At 37.2% G+C, this 24,474-nt stretch overlaps 1 protein-coding gene across 1 annotated transcript in view; it reads right to left on the minus strand.

Moving 5' to 3' along the window:
• The window catches only part of LOC148946579 (putative cytochrome P450 49a1), a 141,657-nt gene extending 118,291 nt beyond the window's left edge, over positions 1–23,366 (minus strand). Inside the window, exons 1-2 of the mRNA XM_089097464.1 lie at positions 23,128–23,366; positions 22,024–22,217 (exon numbers count right to left, since the gene is read on the minus strand). Coding sequence (XP_088953590.1) covers positions 22,024–22,217; positions 23,128–23,345 — 412 coding nt within the window. The 5' untranslated portion in view covers positions 23,346–23,366. The remainder of the gene's footprint in view (positions 1–22,023; positions 22,218–23,127) is intronic.
• Positions 23,367–24,474: the final 1,108 nt, after the last annotated feature.

Below are 24,474 nucleotides of genomic sequence, written 5' to 3' on the forward strand. Positions count from 1 at the left end.
GGTTTGCATTTTCTGTCTGTAAGCAAGTAAAAAAAAATGAATGTGCACTGTTAGTTTAGTATAGATATGCTGATATTTATTCCTAAAAGTCTTACTGATTTAGATTTACTAAAGTTGAAAAAGTGAAAACATTGAAAATATACTTTTTTTTCAGTCAAATGCCAATTGTCTATAACTGGCGTGGATCTTCACAATATCAAACAGTTCGTGGTAACGAACTGTACGTAAGGAGCGACTCGGCTCAATAGTAACTAAAACTCGAAAAAACGGGATTTTGATACCAATAAATACATCAAAAGAATTGGATTTTTATGCTGATTTTAAATATATAGATTTTATCAAATTTATTGGTATCCATCAAAAGGTACGAGCCTTAGAAAATTTGCAGGGAAATATCCCCTAAAAGCATAGAATATTATTGAAAATCTTACCATCAGGTTCAACTTATCAGAGAATCCTACTGTAGAGGTTTCAAGCTCCTATCTGCTAAAATGTGGAACTTTGTATTTTTTTTTTACCAGAAGAAAGATCATGGATGCGTGTTTTTTTTCCTTTTTTCTCTTTTTTCCCAGTGGTGATCGTATCAATCCAGTGGTCCTGGACTGTAGCGAGAAGGAGCATTTGAACGGAAATTAAATGTTCTAGTGAAATTTTTAAGTGACCAAAAAAATTAGAGGGCAACTCGGCCCCCTCCCAAGCTCATTTTTTTGCCAAGGCCACCGGATCAAAATTTGAGATAGCCATTTTGTTCAGCATAGTCTAAAAATCTAATACTGTTCGTTTTAATGTTGCTACTTACTTTCAGTTGAAAAAACTTGTTTTTTTTATTTAATAATACGAGAAACGCAGATAAATTTCGTCGGCCACAGTGTGAGTCAACCCGGTCATAGTTTTCTGCTCGGCACGACTTGCCAAAATCTTGGAGGCATTTGCCAATAGTGGTCGGCCACAGTGGTCGGCACTACTTGCCAATAGTGGTCGTGCATGAGTATGACCGAAGTATATTCCTGGGAAATCTGAGAGATTTTTGTAACAATAATTATTATTTTTTGATTTATTTATATTTTGTTTTAGTAGTGCAATTCATTATATAAGAATTAGTATCGATGTTGTGTTGTTAGCCCGTTGGCGGGGTATATTGTTTTTTTTTTATTGTATTATATAAAATTTGTATTGGAAGTTGGTATTAGCCTAACGAACCGAAATGTTCATTAGCACTTATTTTTGTAGATTTGTTTGTAAATAGAATGATGCTCCTGAAAAAAATATTGTCCCCTATTGTCCGCCGTCCCCTCCTCAACGCCTCTTTAATCTTTAAAATTTAGTCTTTACCCTAAAGTTTTTTTTTTTACTCTTTCCCACAACTCTACTTTTTAAAACAATTAAAAGCTTTAGCGTAAAGAGTGGGGCATTGAGGAGGAGACAGCGCCTTACATATGCGGAGTAATTTTACGAAAGAGAAATTAAACATGGAGAAATTATTACGGAATTATTCGAATAATTACGGATAATTTCGAAAAATTAGAATTTCTGCTCGTTGTAAGTTTTAATGTCACTATTTACTTTCAGTTAAAAACTTGTTTTTTTTATATAATTTTTGTTCGTGTTAAGTTTCAATGTCGCTCCTTACTTTCAGTTTAAAAAAAAACTTTTTTTTATTTAATTTGTGACTGTTTCTGGGAAATTCTCTTCCCCCATAAAAAAATTCCCCCATGGAAAGATCCTCCCACGCAACCCCCCGCCCCGACCTCCTCTCCCATCAGGAAACCCCCCCCCCTGAAATCGTCAGTATACTTCCTAATAACTAATATTATATATAAATAATGGGCAAAGTTCATTACTTGCAGCCCTTCCTACAGGGACTGGGAGGATTAAGTCGTCATCAAAGAATAGTTATTAGACTTCTCGACAATGTTAAACAAAATGGTTATCTAAAAATTTTGATCTGGTGACTTTGGCAAAAAAAGAGCGTGGGAGGGGGCCTTGTTGCACTCCAATTATTTTGGTCACTGAAAAAGGGCCCTATAACTTTAAATTTCCATTCGAAAAAACCCTGTCGCGACATTATAGGACAACTGGGTCGATACAATTACCCCAGGAAAAAAAACGAAAAAAAACAAACAAAAACAAACAAACACGCATCCGTGATGTTTCTGTTGGCAAGAAATTCAAAATTCCATATTTTTCCAGATTAATTAAAAAAAAACCTTTTCCACAAAATTAGTTTTTCAAAAAAAAGTAAAGAACTCCATTAAACCAAAAATGAACAAAATAGAATCAAATAATCTACCAAGCATACAACTACCACAAATCATTGTCAATAAACAAATGAAACCCAAAACAAACAGAAATTAAAATAAATAACAGAATCAAACTCAAACGAGCAGAAATTAATTTGAGTAGGGTTCTAAACCCCTTGCTTTCTAAAAGCCAGAATATAATTTGTACTTTACTGAAAAAAATTCAAATGAATTTACTGAAAAAAAGTGTGCATTGTCAGTTTAGTATACACAAGCTGATATTTATTCCTTAAAATCTTAATTAATTTTCGATTTCTTAAAGTTATCAAAGTGAAAACATTTAAAAAAAAATTTCAGTAAAGTACAAATTATTTCAACTACGACCTTTCAACTACTTTGAACAAAATGGCTATATCAAAATGTTGATCGGAAATGTTTGGGGGAATGATGGGCATGGGGCGGGGGTGATTCTCTCTCCGATTACTTTCGACTAGTAAAAAGAACAATAGCCCTCACAATTTCTAATCCAATGACCCTTTTTTGAAGTTTTTAACGACAACGCTTTCTATAAAAACACTATATGCCCCCAGGACATAACTTAGAATTTTAGCCCCGAGGGCTGTGGGGGAGGGGTTGTCATACTCAAAAACATAATTTTCGGACCCTTCAACTACGTTGAACAAAATGGCTATATCAAAATATTAATCGGAAGTGTCTGGGGAAATAATGGGCGTGGGGGGAATTTGACCTCCGATCACTTTTGATTATTAATCAGGGCACTAGCCAGCTCAATTCCAAATTGAATGAACCCTTTCTGAAGTTTCTACGACAATACATTCTATAAAAACCTTATATGCCCTCAGGGAATAACTTTCAACCTTAGCCCTGTGGGCTGTGGGGGGGGAGGGTTGTTGTCATACTCAAAAACATAATTTCCGGACCCTTCAACTGCGTTCAACAAAATGGCTATATCAAAATATTGATCGGAAGTGTTTGGGAAAATGATGGGTGGTGGGGAGGGGGTAGAAGGGGTATTCGCCCTCAAATCACTTTTGACTATTAATCAGGGCACTAGCCATCTCAATTCCAAATTGAATGAGCCCTTTTTGAAGTTTCTACGACAATACATTCTATAAAAACCTTATATCCCCTCAGGGAATAACTTACAACATTAGCTCTGAGGGCTGTGGGGGGGGAGGGTCGTTGTCATACTCAAAAACATAAATTACGGATCCTTCAACTAAGTTCAAGAAAATGGCTATATCAAAATGTTGATCGGAAGTGTTTGGGAAAATGATGGGTGGCGGGGCGGGGGGAGAAGGGGTATTCGCCCTCAAATAAATTTTGACTATTAATAAGGTACTAGCCCTCTCAATTCCCAATTGAGTAAGCCCTTTTTGAAGTTTCTATGACAACACTTTCTATAAAAACCTTATATGCCCCTGGGCGAAACTTACAACCCTTGCCCTGAGGGTTGGGGGGGGGTTTCATCCTCAAAAACCTAATTTCCAGAACTTTAAAATACGTTGAAAAAAAATGGTTATCTCGAAATTTTGATTAGATCTGTTTAGAGAAATGGTTGACATGAGAGGGCGGTTTGTTGCCCTTCAAACTTTCAACTACTAAAAACAGCCCTACCTCTCTCAAGTGCTAATCGACTGAGCCCTTTTTTAAGCTTCTACAACACCACTTTCTGTAAAAATCTTATATGCACCCAGAGCATAATTTACAACCCTTACCCAGAGGGCTGTCGGGGGTTGTCATCCTTAAAGACCTAATTTCTTTAACTCTCAACTACGTTGAAAAAAAATGGCTATCTCAAAATTTTCATTGCATTTGTTTGGGGAAATGGTGGGCCTGAGAGGGGGTAGTTGCCCCCAATCACTTTCTACTATTAAAAATGGGCACTAGCCCTTTCAATTTCCAATTGAATGAGCCCTTTTTGAAATTTCTACGATAACGCTTTCTAAAAAAAAACCTTATTTGCCCCAAGGGCATAACTTACAACTCTTGCCCTGAAGGGTGTATGGGGGGGGGGGGTTATCATCCTGAAAGACCTAATTTCCTAAACTGTCAACTGCGTTGAACAAAATGGATGTCTTGAAAAAAATATAAATGTTTTTACTTTTGTTACTTAAATTAACAAAATAATATTAACGTTTTGATTACTCAATATAAGCATGGATACAGTAAACTAACAATGCAGGTTAATTTGTATTTCTTAAATACATCGCAGATTTTGTTGTACCCTGTGAAAGGCAAGGGGTTTTGAGACCTACTCATGTTAATTTCTGCCCGTTTTGAGTTTGATTCGGTTATTTATTGTAATATCTGTTCGTTTTGGGTTTCATTTATTTATCGATGCTGATTATGGTAGTTTCACGCTTGCTATATTATTTGGTATTATTTTTGCTCATTTTTTGTTTAATTTTCTTTGAAAAACTTATTTTGTGGAAAAAGTTTTTTTTAATTAAATTCTGTTCGTTCTATATTGATATAGTCTTTTCAGGGAAAAAGAAAATAATAGTTAACATTTTTTTTAAGAATTTTTTTTTCGTTTTTTTAAGAAGTTTTAGTTTGGCCTGCTATTTTTATGCTGGTGAAAATTTTTCAGCAATTTTTAACAGCCTACACTCTTTTAAAAATCTGGACACAAATAGTAGTGTTTAATTTAGTTTCATACCGCCTCTAGTTGACCTGAAATAGACAATTTGATACCATTAGCAAAAAAATCTGTTTACTCTCTTTGATAGCTTGGATACACTTACGCTATTTTGATTTGGTTAAATTTTAAGAGAAGAAGTAGCCCCGAAAGTTTGAACATAATACCCTCAGTAGTTCTTGGGCTACAGCTGAGATGCCTTATTTGGAATTAGCATTAACACAGTGCATTTCTATTTAATCTTAAGGCAATATTTAGTTTTTAAACATAATGGTAAAATGGGTGGGGGGGCGTGGGAGGGGGATTAGTTGCCCTCCAATAACTTTCGACTATTAAAAAGGGCACTAGCCCTTTCTATTTTCAATCGAATGGGCCCTTTTCGAACTTTCTACGGCATTTCCTTCGATACGAAGGGGCTTAAAAAGTAATAATAATACTTTGTACCCACACCACTCTTTACTATAAAAATATCAAGCCTTCCAATCACTTTCGACTATTAAAAAGGGTACTAGCTTTTTCAATTTCCAATCGAATAAGCCCTTTTTGAGTTTCTACGACAACCTTTTCTATAAACACCTTATATGCCCCAAGGGTAAAATTACAATTCTTGCCCTGAGGGCTGTAAGGGGGTTGTCAACCTAAAAGACCTAATTTCCAGAACTTTAAACTATGTTGAACAAAATGGCTATCTCAAAATTTGGTTGAATGTGTTTGGGAAAATGGTGAGCGTGAGAGGGGCGTTAGTGAATCTCCATTCATTTTCAAAAATTAAAAAAGGCACTAGCCCTCTCAATTTCCAATCGAATGAGCCGTTTTTGACGTTTCTACGACAACACTTTCTATATAAACTTTATATGCCCCCAGGGCAGAAATTTCAACAAAAATTTTGATTGGATGTGTTTGGGGAAATGGTGGGCGTTACTTGCCCTCCAATCACTTTTGACTATTAAAAAGGGCAATAGCCCTTTCAATTGCCAATTGAATGAGTCCTTTTTGAAGTTTGTACGACAACACTTTCTATAGAAAAAACCTTATATGCCCCCATGGCATAAGTTACAACCCTTGCCCTGAGGGCTGTGGGGGGAGAGTCATCCTCAAAAACATAATTCCCGGACTTTTTAACTACGTCGAAAAACATAGCTATATACAAATTTTGATTGGATATGTTTTGGGAAATGGTGGGTTTGATAGGGGTGTTAGTTATCCTCCAATCACTTTTGACTATTAAAAAGGGCACAAGCACTTCTAATTTCCAATCTAATGAGCCCTTTTTGAAGTTTCTACATCAGCGTTATCTATAAAAACCTTATATGCCCCAGGGCATAACTTACAACCCTTGCTATGAGGGCTCTGAGGGGGTTACCATCCTCAAAGATCTAATATGTAAAATTTTTATTGGATGTGTTTGGGGAAAAGGTCAACGTGAGAGGGGGGTTAGTTGTCCTCCAATCATTTTCGACTATTAAAAGGAGCACTAGCCCTGTGAATTTCCGATCGAATGAGCCCATTTTCAAGTTTCTACGACAATGTTTTCAATTAAAACCTTATATGCCCGCAGGGCATAACTTACAGCCCTTACCCTGAGGGTTGTGGGGGGAGTGTCATGCTCAAACATAAAATTTCCGAACCTTTCAACTACTTTGAACAAAATGGCTATCTCAAAATTTTCATTGGATATTTTTGGATAAATGGTGGATGTGGAAGGGGTGTTAGTTACCTTCCAATCACTTTCAACTATTAAAAAAAGCACTAGCCATTTTAATTTCCAATCAAATGAGCCCTTTTTGAAGTTTCTACGTCAACACTCTATAAAAACCTTATATGCCCCCAGGGCACAACTTACAATCCTTGCCCTGAGAGCTTTGGGGAGTCGGGGGGTGCCATCCTCAAAGACCTAATTTCCTGAACTTTCAACTACGTAAAACAAAATGGTCATCTCAAAATTTTGATTGGTTGTGTTTGGGCAAAGATTGGGCTTGAGAAGGGGGTTAGTTGCCCTCCAATCACTTTCGACTATTAAAAATGGCATTAGCCCTAGAATTTCTAATCGAATGAGCCTTTTTTGAAGTTTTTACGACAACACTTTCTATAAAAAAAAACCTTCTATGTCCCCAAGGCATAACTTACAACCCTTGCCCTGAAGGCTCTGGGGGAGGGTCCTCCTCAAAAACATAATTCCTATCTGAAAATCAATTACGCTAAACAAAATGGCTATTTCAAAATTTTGATTGGATGTGATGGGAGAAATGGTGGGCGTGGAAGGGGTGTTAGTTGCCTTCCAATCACTTTCGATTATTAAGAAGGGCACAAGCCACTCCAATTTCCAATCGAATGAGCCATTTTCGAGGTTTCTACGACAACTCCTTCCATACAAAGTACCATGGTCTAAAAAAAGTGCCCTGGTCCCTGGCTGCCTATGACTTCATTAGGATTCATTAAGCTCAATATCAACCTTCAAAAGCTAAGAGCCTGATAAAATTTGCCTGATTTTCAAAAAAAAGGGGACACATCTTCAAGGAATCTTGTTGAAAATCGCACCATCAGATTCAGCATATCAAAGAACCCTACTGTATATGTTTCTATGTCCTATCTATAAAAATGTGGAATTTTTTATTTTTTACCCAAAGAAAGATCACGAATGTAGGTTTTTTTTTTTGTTTTTTTTTTTTTTGCTCTTCTCAGGGGTGATTCTATTAAAGCAACGATTCTCATTTGAGTGGAAATTAGAAGTTCTAGTTCACTTTGTAAGCAACCGAAAAAATTGGAGGGTGACTAAACCCCCTCCCAAGCTCTTTTCCCTAAAGTCACCGGATCAAAATTTTCAGATAGCCATTTTCTTCAATATAGTCGAAAGGTCCGATTATTATACGTTTAGGGATGACATGACCCCCTACAGTCCCTGGAGAAAGGGCTGTAAGCTATGAAATTTAGCCATTGTTTACACATAGTATTTGTCAAAGGGAAGTAAGCAGACGTTTTTCTGGGGGGGGGGAGGACTTTCAGAGGATAGATTTGCAACAGGGAGAATTTCTCATCGGGAGGGAAGTTTCTGGAAGCGAACTTTTCAGGGGAAATTTTATACAGGGAGAATTTGCGTTTTATTTGTCGTACTTTCTCGTTGGATATTATGTCTTACATGTGGAGATGCTCTGAGGGAATTGTGAGGAATTCTATGAGGGATTTTTACATGGGGTGAGGATTTTTCACAGAGAAATTCTTTATTGGCAAATTTTCTGCGAGAAAAATTTTCCATCCGGAGGGTGGGAGGGAATTTCCATGAAAAATTCCACTAAGAAGAATTCCACCATGGCTGGAAAAACGTTCAGAGTCAGAGGCAACGCTGTAGCGTTACCTATAGTAAAGGCCATGTGACTCCGATATTTTATTATTTTTTTTCCCCAGAGACACTTCATTTGGAAGGGTCGTCGTATAAACTGCAGAGGTGGTTCATTCAGATGGAAATAGGAAGTTCTAGTGTTCTATTTAAGAGTCAAAAGTGATTGGAGGGCAACTAGCCCCCCCCCCCCACCCCCTGTCCTTTTCCTCCAAATACATCCGATAAAAATTTTGAGATGGCCATTTTTTAAAAAAATAGTTCAAAAATCATACAACAAAAACTCCGGGTTGACACAACCCCTCAGGGTTCGGGGCAGGCGTTGTAAGTTATGCCCCGGGGGCATAAATAGTTCTTATTGAAGGGATGCTTGCGTAAACTTCAGAGAGGGATCATTTGATTGGAAATTGTATAAGTCTAGTTCCCTTTTTAAGAGTAAAAAAGATCGGGGGGCCCCCCACGCCCTTTCTCCCCAAGCCCATCCGATAAAAATTTTGACATAGCCATTTTGTTAAAAATAGTTTAAGAATCAGATAATAAAACTCCGGGGTCGACACAAACCCCCAGAGCCCAGGGGCAAGTGTTTTAAGTTATGCCCCGGGGACATATAAGGTTTCTCTGTAAGGAGAGGTCGTATAAACTTCAGAGGTGGCTCATTTGATTGGAAATTGAAAGTTCGAGTTGCCTTTTTTGAGTCAAAAGGAATCGGAGGGTATCTAATCCTCCCACCCACCCAGACATTCTTTTACCCAGATACATCCAATCAGAATGTTGGGATTTCCAGTTTGTTTTTAAGAGTTATCAAAAGTGATTGGTGGGCATATACCCCCCGTCTTTTCCCAAATTAATCCGATCAAAATTCTTATATAGCCATTTTTTTAAATATTACAACGATCAGATTTTTATATAGCCATTTTGTTTCAAATATTTCAACGATCAGAAACTTCGGGGTCAACATAGCCCCCCCCCCTAAAAAACAAAAACCCGGGGGAAGGGTTGTAACGTATGCCCCGGGGGCATATTGGGCTTTTAAGAAAAGGTGGTCGTATAATTTTCGGAGGGACTCAAATGATTAGAAATTGAAAGTTCTATTTACATTTTTAACAGTCAAAAGTGATCCGATGGCATCTAGCCTCCCACAACCAACCCCAAGGCTATAAAGCTCCAATTTTTTTCCAGGGGCACTTCATATGGAAGGGATGGTCTTATAAACTTCGGAAGGGACTCGTACGAAGGGAAATCGGAAGTTATAATGCCCTTTTTAAGAGTCAAAAGTGATTGGAGGACAATTAGCCCCAACACCTTTTTTCCCAAAACGTATCCGATACAAATTTTAATTTTAGTTCAAGAATTAGATAACAAAATCTCCGGGGTGGACAGAACCATCCAGGGCCTAGTGTTAGGCAATGTAAGTTATGCCCTTGGGGCATATAGAGTTTTTATAGAAGGTATCCTCGTACAACCTTCAGAAGGGGTTCATTTGATTGGAAATTTAAATTTCTAGTTCACCTTGTAAGATCCAAAAGAGATCGGAGGTCAATTATCCCCCCCCCCCCGCCCCACTCTCTTTTTTCCCCAAATCCACCCAATAAAAATTTTGAGATATTTTGTTGAAAATAATTGTAACGTCAGATAACAAAAAACCCAGGGTCGATACAACGCCCAAAAGCCCAGTGGCAAGTGTTTTAAGTTATGCCCCGGGGGCATATACGATTTTTATGTAAGGGGTGGTCATGTAAAGTTCAGAGGTAGCTCATTTTATCGGAAATTGAAAGTTCCAGTTATCTTTTTAAGAGTCGAAATTAATCATAGGACATCTAGCCCCCCCCCCCCCTACGCCCTCTTTGCCTTAAGTGCATCCGATGGGTTTGAGATAACCATTTAATTTGTAATAGTCCAATGATCAGATAACAAAAACTTCGAAGTCAACATACCCCCCAAAGCGCAGAGAAACTAAGGGTTGCGTTCGAGGCTGAGGATTGATTTTGACACTGTTAACTTGTGCCCCTGGGGTATATAAGGTTTTATGGGAGAGGTGGTCGTATAAACTTCGGAGGGGAATTGAATGATTAGATATACAAAGTTCTAGCTAATTTATAAGAGTCAAAAGTGATCCGATGGCAACTAGCCCTCCCCAATGCCAACCCTATTTTCCCCAAATGTGTCTGATCGAATTTTCTATATAGGCATTTTGATCAAAATTGACCAAAAATCATATAACAATAACTCCAGGGATAACATGGCCCACCCCAGAACCCATGGGTATGTGTTGTAAATTATGCCCCTGGGCATATAAGCTTTTATGAAAGGGATGGTAGTATAAACTCCAGAGGAAGCTCATTCGATTGCAAATTGGTAGGCCAGTTAAAAGTGGGCAATCGGAGGGCAACTAGCCCACCCTAGGCCCTTTCTTCCCCAAACGCATCGAATCAAAATTTTGAGATAGCCATTTTGTTCAAAATAGTCTAAAGATAAAATAACGAAAACTCCGGGTTTGACACAACCCCCCAGGGCCAATAGGAAAGTGTTGTAAGTTCTGCACCGAGGGCATATAAGCTTTTTATATAAGGGGTGGTCGTATAAAATTCAGAGGTGGATAATATGAATTGAACTTGAAAGTTATATTTACCTTATTCAGACACAAAAGTGAACAGAGGGCATCTACCCCCTCCTCACATACACCCTCTTTTCTCCAAACGTATTCAATCAAAATTTTTTGACATTTATTTTTTTTAAATAATCTAACAATGAGATAACAAAAATTTTGGGGTCAGCATACCCCTCCAGAGACGGGGCTAACGGTGTTAAATTATACCCGGAGGCATATAAGGTTCTTATGGAAGAGATAAACTCTGGGGGGACTCAAATGACTAGAAATTTAAACTTCCAATTCAATTTAGAAGCCCAAAGTAATCTGATGAGTCTGGGGGCAAGTGTTGTAAATTATGCACCGGGGCACAAGTGGTTTGTATGGAAGGAATGATCGTATAACTTCGTCGGGGGATCATTCTATTGGAAAGTGAAAGTTTCAGTTCCCTTTTTAAGAGTCAAAAGGGACCGGAGGGCTGCTAGCCCTCCTGCCTTTTTACCTCAAGTCCATCCGATCGAATTTTTGAGATAGCTATGAAGTCAAAACATCGGATATCAAAAACTCTAGGGTCAGCACAACCCCCCAGAGTTCTGGGACAGGTGTTGTACGTTATGTCCGGATTACATATAAGGTTCTTATGCGGGGATTTTGAAAATAGTTAAAAGGTCAGATAGATCAAACTCCCCATCCCACTCAAAAAACTTATGAACGATATTGTATTTCGAAACTTAAGCGAGCTGACCCCTGGCCTTCTCTTAATGACCCGCCCCGTCCCCCCCCCCCCCGAAAAAAAATTACAACAAAAAAAATTGTTAAAAGTAAATTTTTCCAAAAATTATGGCAACTCACCCCTGTCCCTCCATGGCCCGACGCCCCCCCCCCCAAAAAAAAAAAAATTATTAGCAATATTTATTTCAAAACCTATGGGAGCTGATCCCTTATCCTGCATGGCCTAATACTTCTCCCTCCTCAGAAAATTATCAATGATAAATCTTGGAAACTGACCCCTGGCCCGCTCTCCCAGGCCAGATTCCCCCCCCCCAAAAAAAAAAAAGAACTACTTAGCTTTATTTCACTCCAAAATTCATGGGAGCTAACAGCTTGCCCTCCCTCCATGCCCCCCCCCCAACCAAAAAAAACTTATTAACGATATTCTATTCCAAAAATCATATGGGATTCAGTTTAATTTTATTAGCTCTTTCCAAAACTGTTCAAGACACCTATATTCTTCACTACAAATAAGTGTATGGCTACTACCCGTTTCTTTAACGGTAAAAGCATAAGGCCTACTGCGTATTTGGCTCTTTACTAAAACCAATTATATTACAAATATTTTCTTTTGTACTTATTACAACATTGAAAGTAGAATGAAAATTGCAGTGTAGCAAGACCGAGATTTACCAATAGGCCCACTAGGCCCTGCGGCCTTCACTATTCCCGAAATTTTGAGGATTTTCCTGAAAATCTTGCAAAAATCGAGCGGAAAAAACGCCTGGGCCTAGAAGCATCAAAGCTTTAAATACGGCCCTGGGTGGAACAAAATCTTGAGCTGGCGAGCTTTCAGGAATTATATTCATTATATATCAAATATTCAGTTGAATTTTATTTGTTCTTGCGAAAACTGTTAATTTATTTTTGAATAATTTTTTTTTTTGAAATAGGGAATTTTGAATAACATGAAACTTTGGCAATCAAAAACGAACAGAAATTAATTTAAAAAAAAACTCTCTGAAAAAGAAGTTTTCTAAAGAAAAGTATAATATAAACGTAGTAATATATACTACTATAATGTAATAGTAGTAATAAAAACGAATAAATAAATCTTAAGACAAGTAAAGTTTAATTTTAATATACAGATCAAGCTTAGAACGAACAAAAATATTTGCTATTGAAGTATAAATAAAACCCAAAACGAACAGAAATCAAATTAACAATCATAGTAAACAAACATACGATAGGTACTAACATAAATGAATAAATAAATATTAAAACGAGTGAAACTTAAATTGAATAGGCAAATCAAGCTGGAAACGAGAAAAAATCCCAACAAACAAGAGTTTGGGTTTTGTCTCCTTCTCTCACTGTAAAAGTCTAAAACCTACTGTGTCATTGGCGCTTTACTGAAAACGAATTATATTACAAATATTTTCTTTTTGTACTCATTACAAAATTGAAAATAAACATACAAGTTACAGAATTTTGTTCGTTTCAAGCTTGATTTGCATATTTAATTTAAGTTTCACTCTTTTTAAGATTTATTTACTCATTTATATTAGTAGCTATTGTTCGTTTGATTGCTATGATTGCTTATTAATTTCTGTTCGTTTTGGGTTTCATTTATAGCAAAATATTTTTGTTTGTCTTAAGCTTTATTTTCATATTTAATTTGGGCTTTACTCGTTTTAAGATTTATTTATTCATTTATATTAGTACCTATTGTATGTTTTTTTGCTATGATTGTTTATTTAGTTCCTGTTCGTTTTCGGTCTCATTTATTCTTTAACAGTAATTTCTCGTCGTTTTGAGTTTGAGTAATTGTAGATTTCTATTTCGTCCCATCTTAAGTTTAATAGGGCCTTTACTTTTCTTTAGAAAACTTCTTTTTCGGAGAGCTTATCTTAATTAATCAAAGGCAGCGCAATAGCGCTGCCTAAGTAAAGAACGATGTTAGCACAATGTAGTATCTATTTTTTTTTCCTTTAGACCAGGGCACATCGTATAGAAGGAGTTGTCGTAGAAACTCCAAAAAGGGCTCATTCGATTGGAAATTGCAATAGCTATTGCCCTTTTTAGTAGTCGAAAGTAATTGGAGGACAACCAGCATCCCTTCCATGCCAGCCATTTCCCGAAACACATCCAGTCAAAATTTTGAGATAGCCATTTTGTTCAACGTCGTAGATTTTCAGATAGAAATTATGTTTTTGAGGAGGACACTCCCCCCATAACCCTCATGGAAAGGGTTGTCAGTTAAATCCTTGGGGCATATAAGGTTCTTATAGAAAGCTTTGTCGTCAAAGCTTCAAAAAGAGCTCATTCGATTGGAAATTAAAAGGGCTAGTGCCCTGTTTAATAGTCGAAAGTGATTGGAGGGCCCCCTCTCACGCCCACCTTTTCCCCAAACACGTCCAATTAAAACTTTGAAATAGCAATTTTGTTCAACGTAGTTGAAAGTTCTGGAAAGTGGGTCTTTGAGGATAACAACCCCCCAGCCCTCAGGGTAAGGGTTGTAAGTTATGCCCTGGGGTATATAAGGTTTTTATAGAAAGCGTTGTCATAGAAACTTCAAAAAGGGCTCATTTCATTTGAAATTGAAATGGCTAGTGCCCTTTTTAATAGTCGAAAGTGATTGGAAAGTAAATAACACCCCTTCCACGCCCACCATTTCCCCAAACACATCCAATCAAAATTTTGATATAGCCATTTTGTTGAACGCAGTTGGAAGTTCTTAAAATTAAATCTTTGAGCAGGACACTCCCCCCCCCACAGTCTTCAGGACAAGGTTTATAAGTTATACCCTGGGGGCATATAAGGTTTTTATTGAAAGTTTTATCGTAGAGATTTGAAAAAGGGCTCATTCGATTTGAAATTCAAAGGGCTAGTGCCCTTTTTAATAGTCGAAAGTGATTGGAGGGCAATTAACCCCCCTTTCAAGTCCACCTTTTCCCCAAACACATCCAATCAAAATTATTAGATAGCTGTTTTGTTCAACGTAGTTGATTTCCACATAGAAATTATCTTTTTGAGGAGGACACTCCCCCCACTGCCCTCAGTTTGTAAATTATGCCATGGAGGCATATAAGGTTCTTATAGAAAGCGTTGTCGTAGAAACATCAAAAACGGCTCATTCGATTGGAAATTCAAAGGGCTAGTACCCTGTCTAATAGTCGAAAGTGATTGGAGGGCCCCCTCTCACGCCCACCTTTTCCCCAAACACATCCAATCAAAATTTTAAAATAGTCATTTTGTCCAACGTAGTTGAAAGTAGGTTCTGGAAAGTAGGTCTTTGAGGATAATACCCCTCCCCCCTCCCAGCCCTCAGTGTAAGGGTTGTAAGTTATGCCCTGGGGGGCATATAAGGTTTTTATGGAAAGTGTTGTCGTAGAAACTTCAAAAAGGGCTCATTCGATTGGAAATTGAAATGGCTAGTGCCCTTTTCAATAGTCGAAAGTGATTGGAAAGCAACTAACACCCCTTCCACGCCCACCATTTCCCCAAACACATCCAATCAAAATTTTGATATACCCATTTTGTTCAAAGCAGTTGAAAGTTCTTGAAATTGTATCTTTGAGCAGGACATCCCCCCCCCCCCTCCTAGAGTCTTCAGAGCAAGGTTTACAAGTTATACCCTGGGGGCATATAAGGTTTTTATTGAAAGCTTTGTCGAAGAAATTTGAAAAAGGGCTCATTCGATTTGAAATTCAATGGGCTAGTACCCTTTTTGATAGGCAAAAGTAATTGGAGGGTAACTAACCCCCCTCTCACGCCCACCTTTTCCCCAAACACATCCAATCAAAATTATTAGATAGCTATTTAGTTCAACGTAGTTGATTTCCACATAGAAATTATCTTTTTGTGGAGGACACTCCCACCACTGCCCTCAGTTTGTAAATTATGCCCTAAAGGCATATAAGGTTTTTATAGAAAGCGTTGTCGTAGAAACTTCAAAAAGGGCTCATTCGATTGGAAATTGAAATGGCTAGTGCCCTTTTTAATAGTTGAAAATGATTGGAGGGCAACTAATCCCCCTCTCACGCCCACCATTTCCTCAAACAAATTAAATCAAAATTTTGAGATAGCCATTTTTTTTCAACGTAGTTGAAAGTCCTGGAAATTATGTGTTTGAGAAAGACAATCCCCCACAGCCCTCAGGGCAGGGTTGTCAGTTATGCCCCGGGGGCATATAAAGTTTTTATGTAAAGCGATGTTGTAGAAACATCAAAAAGGGCTCATTCGATTGGAAATTGAAAGGCCTAGTGCCCTTTTTAGCAGTCTAAAGTTATGGAAGGGCAACTAGCCCCCCTGTCACACCCACCACTTCCCCAAACATATCTCATCAAAATTTGAGATATCCATTTTGTTCAACGTAGTTGAAAGTTCTGAAAATTAGGTCTTTGAGGATGATAACCCCCTCAGAGCATTCAGGACAAGGGTAGTAAGTTATGCCCAGAGGGCATATAAGCTTTTTGTAGAACGTTTTGTCGTAATAACTTCAAAAAGAGCTCATTTGATTGGAAGTTGTAAGGGCTTGTGCCCTTTTTAATTGTCGAAAGTGATTGGAGGACAACTAACCCACCTCTCACGCCCACCATTTCCCCAAACGCATCTAATCAAAATTTTTAGATAGCCATTTTGTTCAACGCAGTTGAAAAGTCTGGAAAAAAGGTTTTTGAGGATGACACTCCCCCCGCAGTCTTCAGGGCAGGGGTTATAAGTTATGCCCTGGGTTTATATGAGGCTTTTATTGAAAGCTTTGTCGTTGAAAGTTGAAAAAGGGCTTATTTGATTGGAAATTCAAAGGTCTAGTACCCTTTTCAATAGTCGAAAATGATTGAAGGGCAACTAACCCCTCTCTGACGCCCACCTTTTCCCCAAACACATAGGCTACAATAAAAATTTTTAGATAGCCATTTTGTTCAATGTAGTTGAAGGTATTGGAAGTTAATTCTTTGAGGATGACAACCCCCCCCCTCCACAACCCTCAGGGCAAGGGTTGTAAGTTATGCCCTGGGGGCATATAAGGTTTTTTATAGAAAACGTTGTTGTAAAAACTTTAAAAAGGGCTCATTCGACTAGAAATTGAAATGACCAGTGCCCTTTTTAATAGTCGAAAGTGATTGGAAGGTTACTGATACCCCTTCCACTCCCACTATTTCCCAAGACATATCCAATCAAAATTTTGAGATAGCCATTTTGTTCAACGCAGTTGAAAGTTCTTGAAATTATATCTTTGAGCCGGACACTCCCCCGCCCCAAAGTCTTCAGGGCAAAGTTTATAAGTTATACCCTGGGGGCATATAAGGTCGTTATTGAAAGCTTTGTCGAAGAAACTTGAAAAGGGCTCATTCGATTGAAAATTCAATGGGCTAATGCCCTTTTCAATAGGCGAAAGTGATTGGAGGGCAACTAACCCCCTGCCACGCCAACCTTTTCCCAAACACATCCAATCAAAATTATTAGATAGCGATTTTGTTCAACGTAGTTGATTTCCACATAGAAATTATATTTTTGAGGAGGACATTCCCCCCGCAGCTCTTATTTTTTAAATTATGCCCTGGAGGCATATAAGGTTCTTATAGAAGGCGTTGTCGTAAAAACTCCAAAAACGGCTCTTGCGATTGGAAATTGAAATGGCTAGTTCCCTCTTTAATAGTTGAAAATGATTGGAGAGCAACTAACCCCCGTTCACGCCCACCATTTCCCCAAACTAATATAATCAAAATTTTATATATTAGGTCTTTGAGGATGGTAACCCCCTCAGAGCCCTCTTAGCAAGGATTGTAAGTTATGCCCTGGGGGCCATTTTTTTCCAACGGAGTTCAAAGCTCTGAAAATTATTTTTTTGAGGATAGCAACCCCCCACAGCCCTCAGGGCAAGGGGTGTCAGTTATTCCCTGGGGGCATATAAGGTTTTCATAGAAAGCAATGTTGTAGAAACTTCAAAAACGGCTGTTCGATTGGAAATTGAAAGGGCTAGTGCCCTTTTTAATAGTAGAAAGTGATTGAAGGGCATCTAACCCCCCTCTCACGCCCACCATTTCCCCAAACACATCCAATCAAAATTTCGAGATATCCTTTTTGTTCAACGTAGTAGAAAGTTCTGAAAATTAGGTGTCCGAGGATGATAACCCCTCAGAGCCTTCGGGGCAAGGGTTGTAAGTTATGCCCTTGGGGTATATAAGGTTTTTATAGAAAGTTTTGTCGTAGAAACTTCAAAAAGGGCTTATTCGATTGGGAATTGAAAGGGCTAGTGCCCTTTTTAATAGTCGAAAGTGATTGGAGAGTAACTAACCCCCCTCTCACGCCCACCATTTCCCCAAACACATTCCATTTTGATATATAGCCATTTTGTTTAACGTAGTTGAAAGTTCCGGAACTTAGGTCTTTGAGGATGACACTCCCCCCAGAGTCTTCAGGGCAAGGTTTATAAGTTATGCCCTGGGGGTATATAAGGTTTCTATTGAAAGTTTTGTCGTAGAAATTTTAAAAAAGGGGTCATTTGACTGGAAATTAATAGTCGAAAGTGATTGAAGGGCAACTAACCCCTCTCTGACGTCCACCTTTTCCCCAGACACATCCAATCAAAATATTTAGATATCAATTTTGTTCAACGTAGTTGAAAGTTTTGGAAATTAGGTCTTTGAGGATGACACCCCCTCCCCCTCCACAGCCCTCAGGGCAATGGTTGTAAGTTGTGCCCTAGGGGTATATAAGATTTTTTTAGAAAGCATTGTCGTAGAAACTTCAAAAAGGGCTCATTCGATTGGAAATTGAAATGGCTACTGCTCTTTGTAATAGTCGAAAGTGATTGAAGGGCTACTCACCCCTCTCTCACGCCCACCATTTCCCCAAACACATAGAATCAAAATTTTGAGGTACCCATTTTGTTCAACGTATTCGTCTATCAAGTTCTGGAAATTATGTCTGTGATGATGACCCCCCCCCCCCACTGCCCAAATTGCGAAGCGTTGTATGTTATGCCCTGGGGGCATATAAGATTTTTTATAGAAAATGATTTTTTAGAAACTTCAAAAAGGGCTCATTCGATTGGAAACTGAAAGGGCTACTGCCTTTTTTAATAGTCGATAGTGATTGAAGGGCTACTAACCCACCTCTCACACCCACCATTTCTCCAAACACATTCAATCAAAGTTTTAAGATAGCTATTTTGTTCAACGTAGCTGAAAGCTCTGGAAATTATGTATTTGAGGACGAGAAACCCCCCCCCCCCCCTCAGAACACTCAGGGTAAAGGTTATAAGTTATGCGCTGGGGGCATATAAGTTTTGTATAGATAGCGTTTTCGTAAAGACTTCAAAAGGGGCTCATTCAATTGAAAATTGAGAGGGCTAATGCCCTTTTTAGTAGTCGAAAGTGATTGGAGGGTAACTAGCACCCCTCTCATGCCCACCATTTCCCCAAACACATCCAATCAAAATTTTGAGATAGCCATTTTGCAGAACGTAGTTTAAAATTATGGAAATTAGGTCTTTGAGGATAACAACCCCCACAACCCTCAGGGGTGAGGTTGTAAGTTATGCCCTGGGGGTATATAATGTTTTTTTTATAAAAAGTGCTGTCGTAAAAATTTCAAAAAGGGCTCATTCGACTGGAAATTGAAAGGGCGAGTGCCCTTTTTATTAGTCGAAAGTTTTCAGAGGGAGAATTCCCCCTCCCACGCCCATCATTTCCCCAAACATTTCTGATCAACATTTGAATATGGCCATTTTGTTCAACGTAGTTGAAAGGTCTGGAAATTATGTCTTTGAGGATGACAATCCCCCCCCCCCATAGCCCTAGGAACAAGGGTCGTAAGTTATGCCCTTGGGACACATAAGTTTCTTATAGAACGTTTTGTCATTGTAGCTTCAAAAGTAGCTCATTTGGTTGGGAATTGAGAAGATTATAGCCTTTTTTACTAGTAGAAAGGGATCAAAGGGCAAATCTCTACCCCACGCTCAGAATTTCCCCAACCACTTCCAACCAAAATTTTTAGATAAACATTTTGTTCAGCGTATCAGAACGGTCTGGAAAATATGTCTTTGAGGAAAACAAAACCCCCCGCCCTCAAGGTAGGGGTTGTAAGTAATGCCCTTGGGACATATAAGGTCTTTATAGAAAGCTTAGTCACATAAACTTTGGAGGGGGCTCATTGGATTGGTAATTAGACTCTCTAGTGCTATTCTTGAGAGTCAAAGTGATCGGAGTGCAGCTACCCCCTCACACAAACACACATCGTATTGTCCTGAAATGCATCTAATAGAAATTTTGAGATAGCTATTCTATTCAAAATGGTCTAAATATCATATAACAAGGTCTTTGGGGTTGAAACAATCCCCGAAGATTAGGGGCAAGGATTTTGAGATGTATCCAGGGGGTATTTAAGGTTTTTATGGAGAGGGTTGGTTGTTTAACTTTAGAAGATACTCAGTCTTTCTCTCTGAAAAAGACTATGGAAATATAAAACGAACAGAAATGTATTTAAAAAATCTTTTACAACAAATTAAGTTTCAAAAAAAAAAGTAAAGAACTCCATTAAACCAAAATGAACAAAAATAGAATCAAATAATCTACCAAGAATACAACTGCCACAAAACAGTATCAATAAGTAAATGAAACCCAAAACGAACCTAAATTAAAATAAAGAAGACTCAAACTCAAAACGGCAAGAAATTAAAATTAGTAGGGTTCTAAACCCCAAGATTTCTAAAAGCCAGGATATAATTTGTACTTTACTGAAAAACTTTTTTAAAATGTTTTCACTTTTCTAACTTTAAGAAATCAAAAATTAATTAAGATTTTATGGAAAAAATATCAGCATATGTATTTTAAACTGACAATACATATTTTTTTTCAGTAAATTCATTTGAATTTTTTGAGTAAAGTAGAAATTATATTCTGGCTTTTAGAAGCCAGAGATTTGATTCTATTTTTGTTCATTTTGGTTGAATGGAGTTCTTTACTTTTTTTTAAAAAAACTTATTTTGTTGAAAAAGTTTTTTTTAATTACTATAGGAAAAAAATTATTTTTTCAGATGAACGAATGCTAAGGAGTATTTTTTAGACGGAATCAACCACAAGAAATTTTCTGAGTGGAATTTGCTGTGAGGATGGAATTGTACGGGGTTAATTTCCCGAGGAGAAGGATTTACGTGGGAGGAACTTTTCGTGGAGGATTTTTCCATGGGAGTATTTTCCATGGATGAGTGTGGATATCCTTGGATTATTTGAAAAACGATGAGAAACTAAGTAAAAATAGGTTTTTTTTTCTACTAAAACTAAGGAGTTATAACTAAGCTTAAAACGAAAAGAAAGTGTTTTGCATTTGAGGGGACTGCCCCCTCAATATCCCGCACTTTACGCTTAAGTTCGACATTTTGTCTCAATTCTATAAAAGCGATTCCTGAAATAAATGGGCCGTTTAATTAGAGTCAGAAGATTTTTTAAAGATATTCAAAAACTTTATCGTAAAGAGTGGTGTTTTGAGGAGGAGGCAGGCCCCCTCATAATATGACGAAATTCAAAATTTAGCAAAAAGCGAGAGGTGTTGAGGAAGGGGAAATTATCTCATATAGGTAATAGTTTCTGTTCGTTTTAAGTTTTAATGTTGCTCCTTACTTTCAGTTCAAATTTTTTTTTTATTTAATTTCTGATCGTTTTTTTAAAATAATGCTGAGAAGTCTGGCACTCCCCCCTCATAGAAATATACCTTCCCCCATGACAATCTCTTCCATGGAAAGATCCTCTCACGTAGGATCATTTGATGTAAAAACCTTCAGCAAGCCTTTGCTATTATTTTGTTTGTCTCGTAGAGCTTCTAAGGACCATTATATACCTTAAAATACTCAGGAACCTCCATTTGATTTGTCCCTTTTTGAGAAAACTATTCTGAAAACTATTTTTTGGGTCTTAGTATATCAAAACACCCTGGTTTTACCATTTCTTTACCAAACAAAATGAAGAGAAAACGAGGATAAATAGCCAGTGAAAAATAAAAGAAAATCATGCAAATATTTCAATTGAGACTTCCGATCGACCGAAAAATTTGCCCATTTTTGCCCAATATCTGCAATATATTTGCGCAATAAAAGAAATATTTGTTTAATATTTGCACATGATTCCCCCCTCCTCAACACCTGGCTATTTACACTAAAGTTTGAATTTTGTCCCAATTCTTAAAGAACGACTCCTAAAACACAAGGGTCGTTTAATTAGAACAATAGAATGATTTTTCAAAAGTAATGAAAAACTTTAGCTTAAAGAGTGAGGTATTGGGGAGGGGGAAATCCTCTTCATTTATATAATAATATCTGTTTGTTTTAAGTTTTAATGTTGCTCCTTACTTTCAGCTGAAAAAAACTTGTTTTTTTTATTTAATATTCTGGAAAGTTCAGTGGAAATCTTTTTAAAAAATAAAGAGAAAAACGGTTCTCCAATTAACTTATGGAAAGTCCGGTAGACTCCAATAATAAAAATCTTACATTCTAGGGCCCATTTGAACATTTCATTTAAAAATGTATCAGGCATCTCATTATTGTGATCACGAATTGCTCGAATTCTTTCAACCATTTCGACTGATACTGTTTCCATTGTCGGTATATATTTAAACATGTTTTGTGGTTTCATCATGGGCTGCTGTACTTTGGCTCTCATTGTCCACCACACATCTCCATTTCTGAAAAATTATAGTATGTGAGTGCAGACAAATAAGATTCACAAGAGGCTCAGTGATTTCAAAAGAAGTACTTTTTCACCATTTAGGCTTTTTCGACATGATCAATATATGAGTTCTTTATAATGTAGCATTTTTCGAAGTGATCCTTTATTTGAAAAAATCTATTTTGACAATTTTCTTTGAAAAATGATGCTTTTGTATATTGATAGACCTTCGTTTAAGATGTACTAGTAATGTGTTTAGTAGACCTTCAATTTTTTTTGGAGTGTTTTCCTCTAACCAAACCTTATTTTAAGTTGAAAAATCCTTAGCTCTTTAAGAACAGCTCATGGAAATCCTATTTGTCTAAACTTAGCGTTAAACATGAGTGAAATTAACTCAAGAGGAAAGAGACAGCCTCATCTGTTGCACTGAAAACGTAAAAAAAACCTTGGCGTAAAGAGCAGGGTGCAGGAAAGCGTAGTCCTCGTCATATAAGGAATGTTTTCTGTTCGTTTTAAGTTTTAACGTTGCTCCCTGTTTTCATTTAAAAAAACCTGTTTTTTAATTTCTTTTGATGTGTATATCGTGTTAAAAATTTCAGTTTTTAGTGTTTTGGTTCCAGTTAAAAATTTTGAGATGGCATTTATCGCTGGCATTAACGGCTTGCTTAAACATAGGAACAATATTTTTTTTTTTTTTTAGTGCAATTTTAAAACATTGCTCATACATTGAATGATTTTTAGATAATTCTAAGCTAGAAAATGAACTAAATAATAAAAGCTCCTTGACTCTTCAATCATCACTTCAGAACCTTTAGAAACTTGTAACTTCTAACTTTATATCCCCACATCTAGGCTGATTCTTCGCATACCAAGAGAGTTTGAGATATACTGGTAAGGAAATTTAAAAATTTGACAGAAAGACTCACGTTAGTAGAAGTCCTAAACTTTCAACTCCATCCATTTTGTCTTCTCTATACTTCTTGAGAGTTTCTACAATTGGCCTATCTGGAAATTTTCCATCAGCGCGATAAATTTTCTCAATTTCAATCGGATCTGAAACTTGTACCATTGTTGGCAAGCCAGGAATAACAAAGCGGCAAATCGGGCCAAATTTTTCAGCATAATTTTTTTGGGTCCAGTGCATTCTACCAGCATCAAATTCTTCTAAAAAAAGAAAAAAGCCTTTTATCTTTTTTTTCACGGCTGGCATTAAAGCTCCAAGGACAATGAAAATTAAATCTGATGGAATTGGCTCGGTGGAAACTTACACAGTCATATATCATAAGCAGCACTGCTTAAGTAAAGAGCGCAGTTTACGCTATGTATTTTGTTTTACCAAGGCACTGCTCCTTTTAATATCCGGAAGTGATTGGAGGGCAGCAAGCCCCCCTCCCACACCACTTTTTCTGCCCTCCCCCAGAAAATATATGAGGAAAATTTCGAGATAATCATTTTGTTGAGTATAGTTGAAGTATTCAATACCTATGACTCTGGGGATAACATGACCCCCCCCCCCGCCTCCCCACAGCCCATGACTGTCATGGCAAGGGTTGTCATTTGTAGAATTTATACATTGTTTAAAGATATGATTTATTATTAGGAGAGAGCTGTATGTTGGATCCTGGCTAAGATTATTTAACCCAAAAGAATCAAATTAAGGCTAAGGTCTGATCCAAAAAGGCTAAGGCTATTAAAGTGAAGCTTTAAGGGAGTGTTGAACTAACCAAAAAGCACTATTATTAAAATTATTATTATCTATTGAAAAAACCGTCAAAGTAAATACTGCAAACAATGGAGGAAAAGAGAAACAAAAAAGAAACAACAGTTTACAAACAAAATAATAAAATGCTTATACATTGCACTGACATAAAAAACATATGATAAAAAAAACACCAATACATTGTATTGAAACTTATATACTGAAACTTAGTATAGTCTCATTTAATATTAATGGAACAAGAGGCAAAGACTTTTTTTTATTGATGATCTATATGTTAATTACGACGTTGTTTGTCTCCAAGAACATTTACTGACTGCCTTTAGCGAAAATTCTCTGAGACGAAGCAGTGATCACGTTGTTTTTGTGCGTCCAGCTAAAATTACGCGTCGCCACCCTTCTGGCGGTTTAACTTGTGTTTAGCTTGAGTCCTGTGCTTTTCTTTTGTGAGAAAAAATATCTATATCTAAGAGCATGAATAACCAGATTGTCAAATAGTTCATTCGATCTCAATGAGAATCCATTCAAAATGAATAAAACGGATTTTTTTTTTTAA

This window comes from Artemia sp. Qi Xiang Cuo, chromosome 11, assembly GCF_049724085.1.
Source record: "Artemia sp. Qi Xiang Cuo chromosome 11, ASM4972408v1, whole genome shotgun sequence".
Taxonomy (NCBI): Eukaryota; Metazoa; Arthropoda; class Branchiopoda; order Anostraca; family Artemiidae; genus Artemia; species Artemia sp. Qi Xiang Cuo.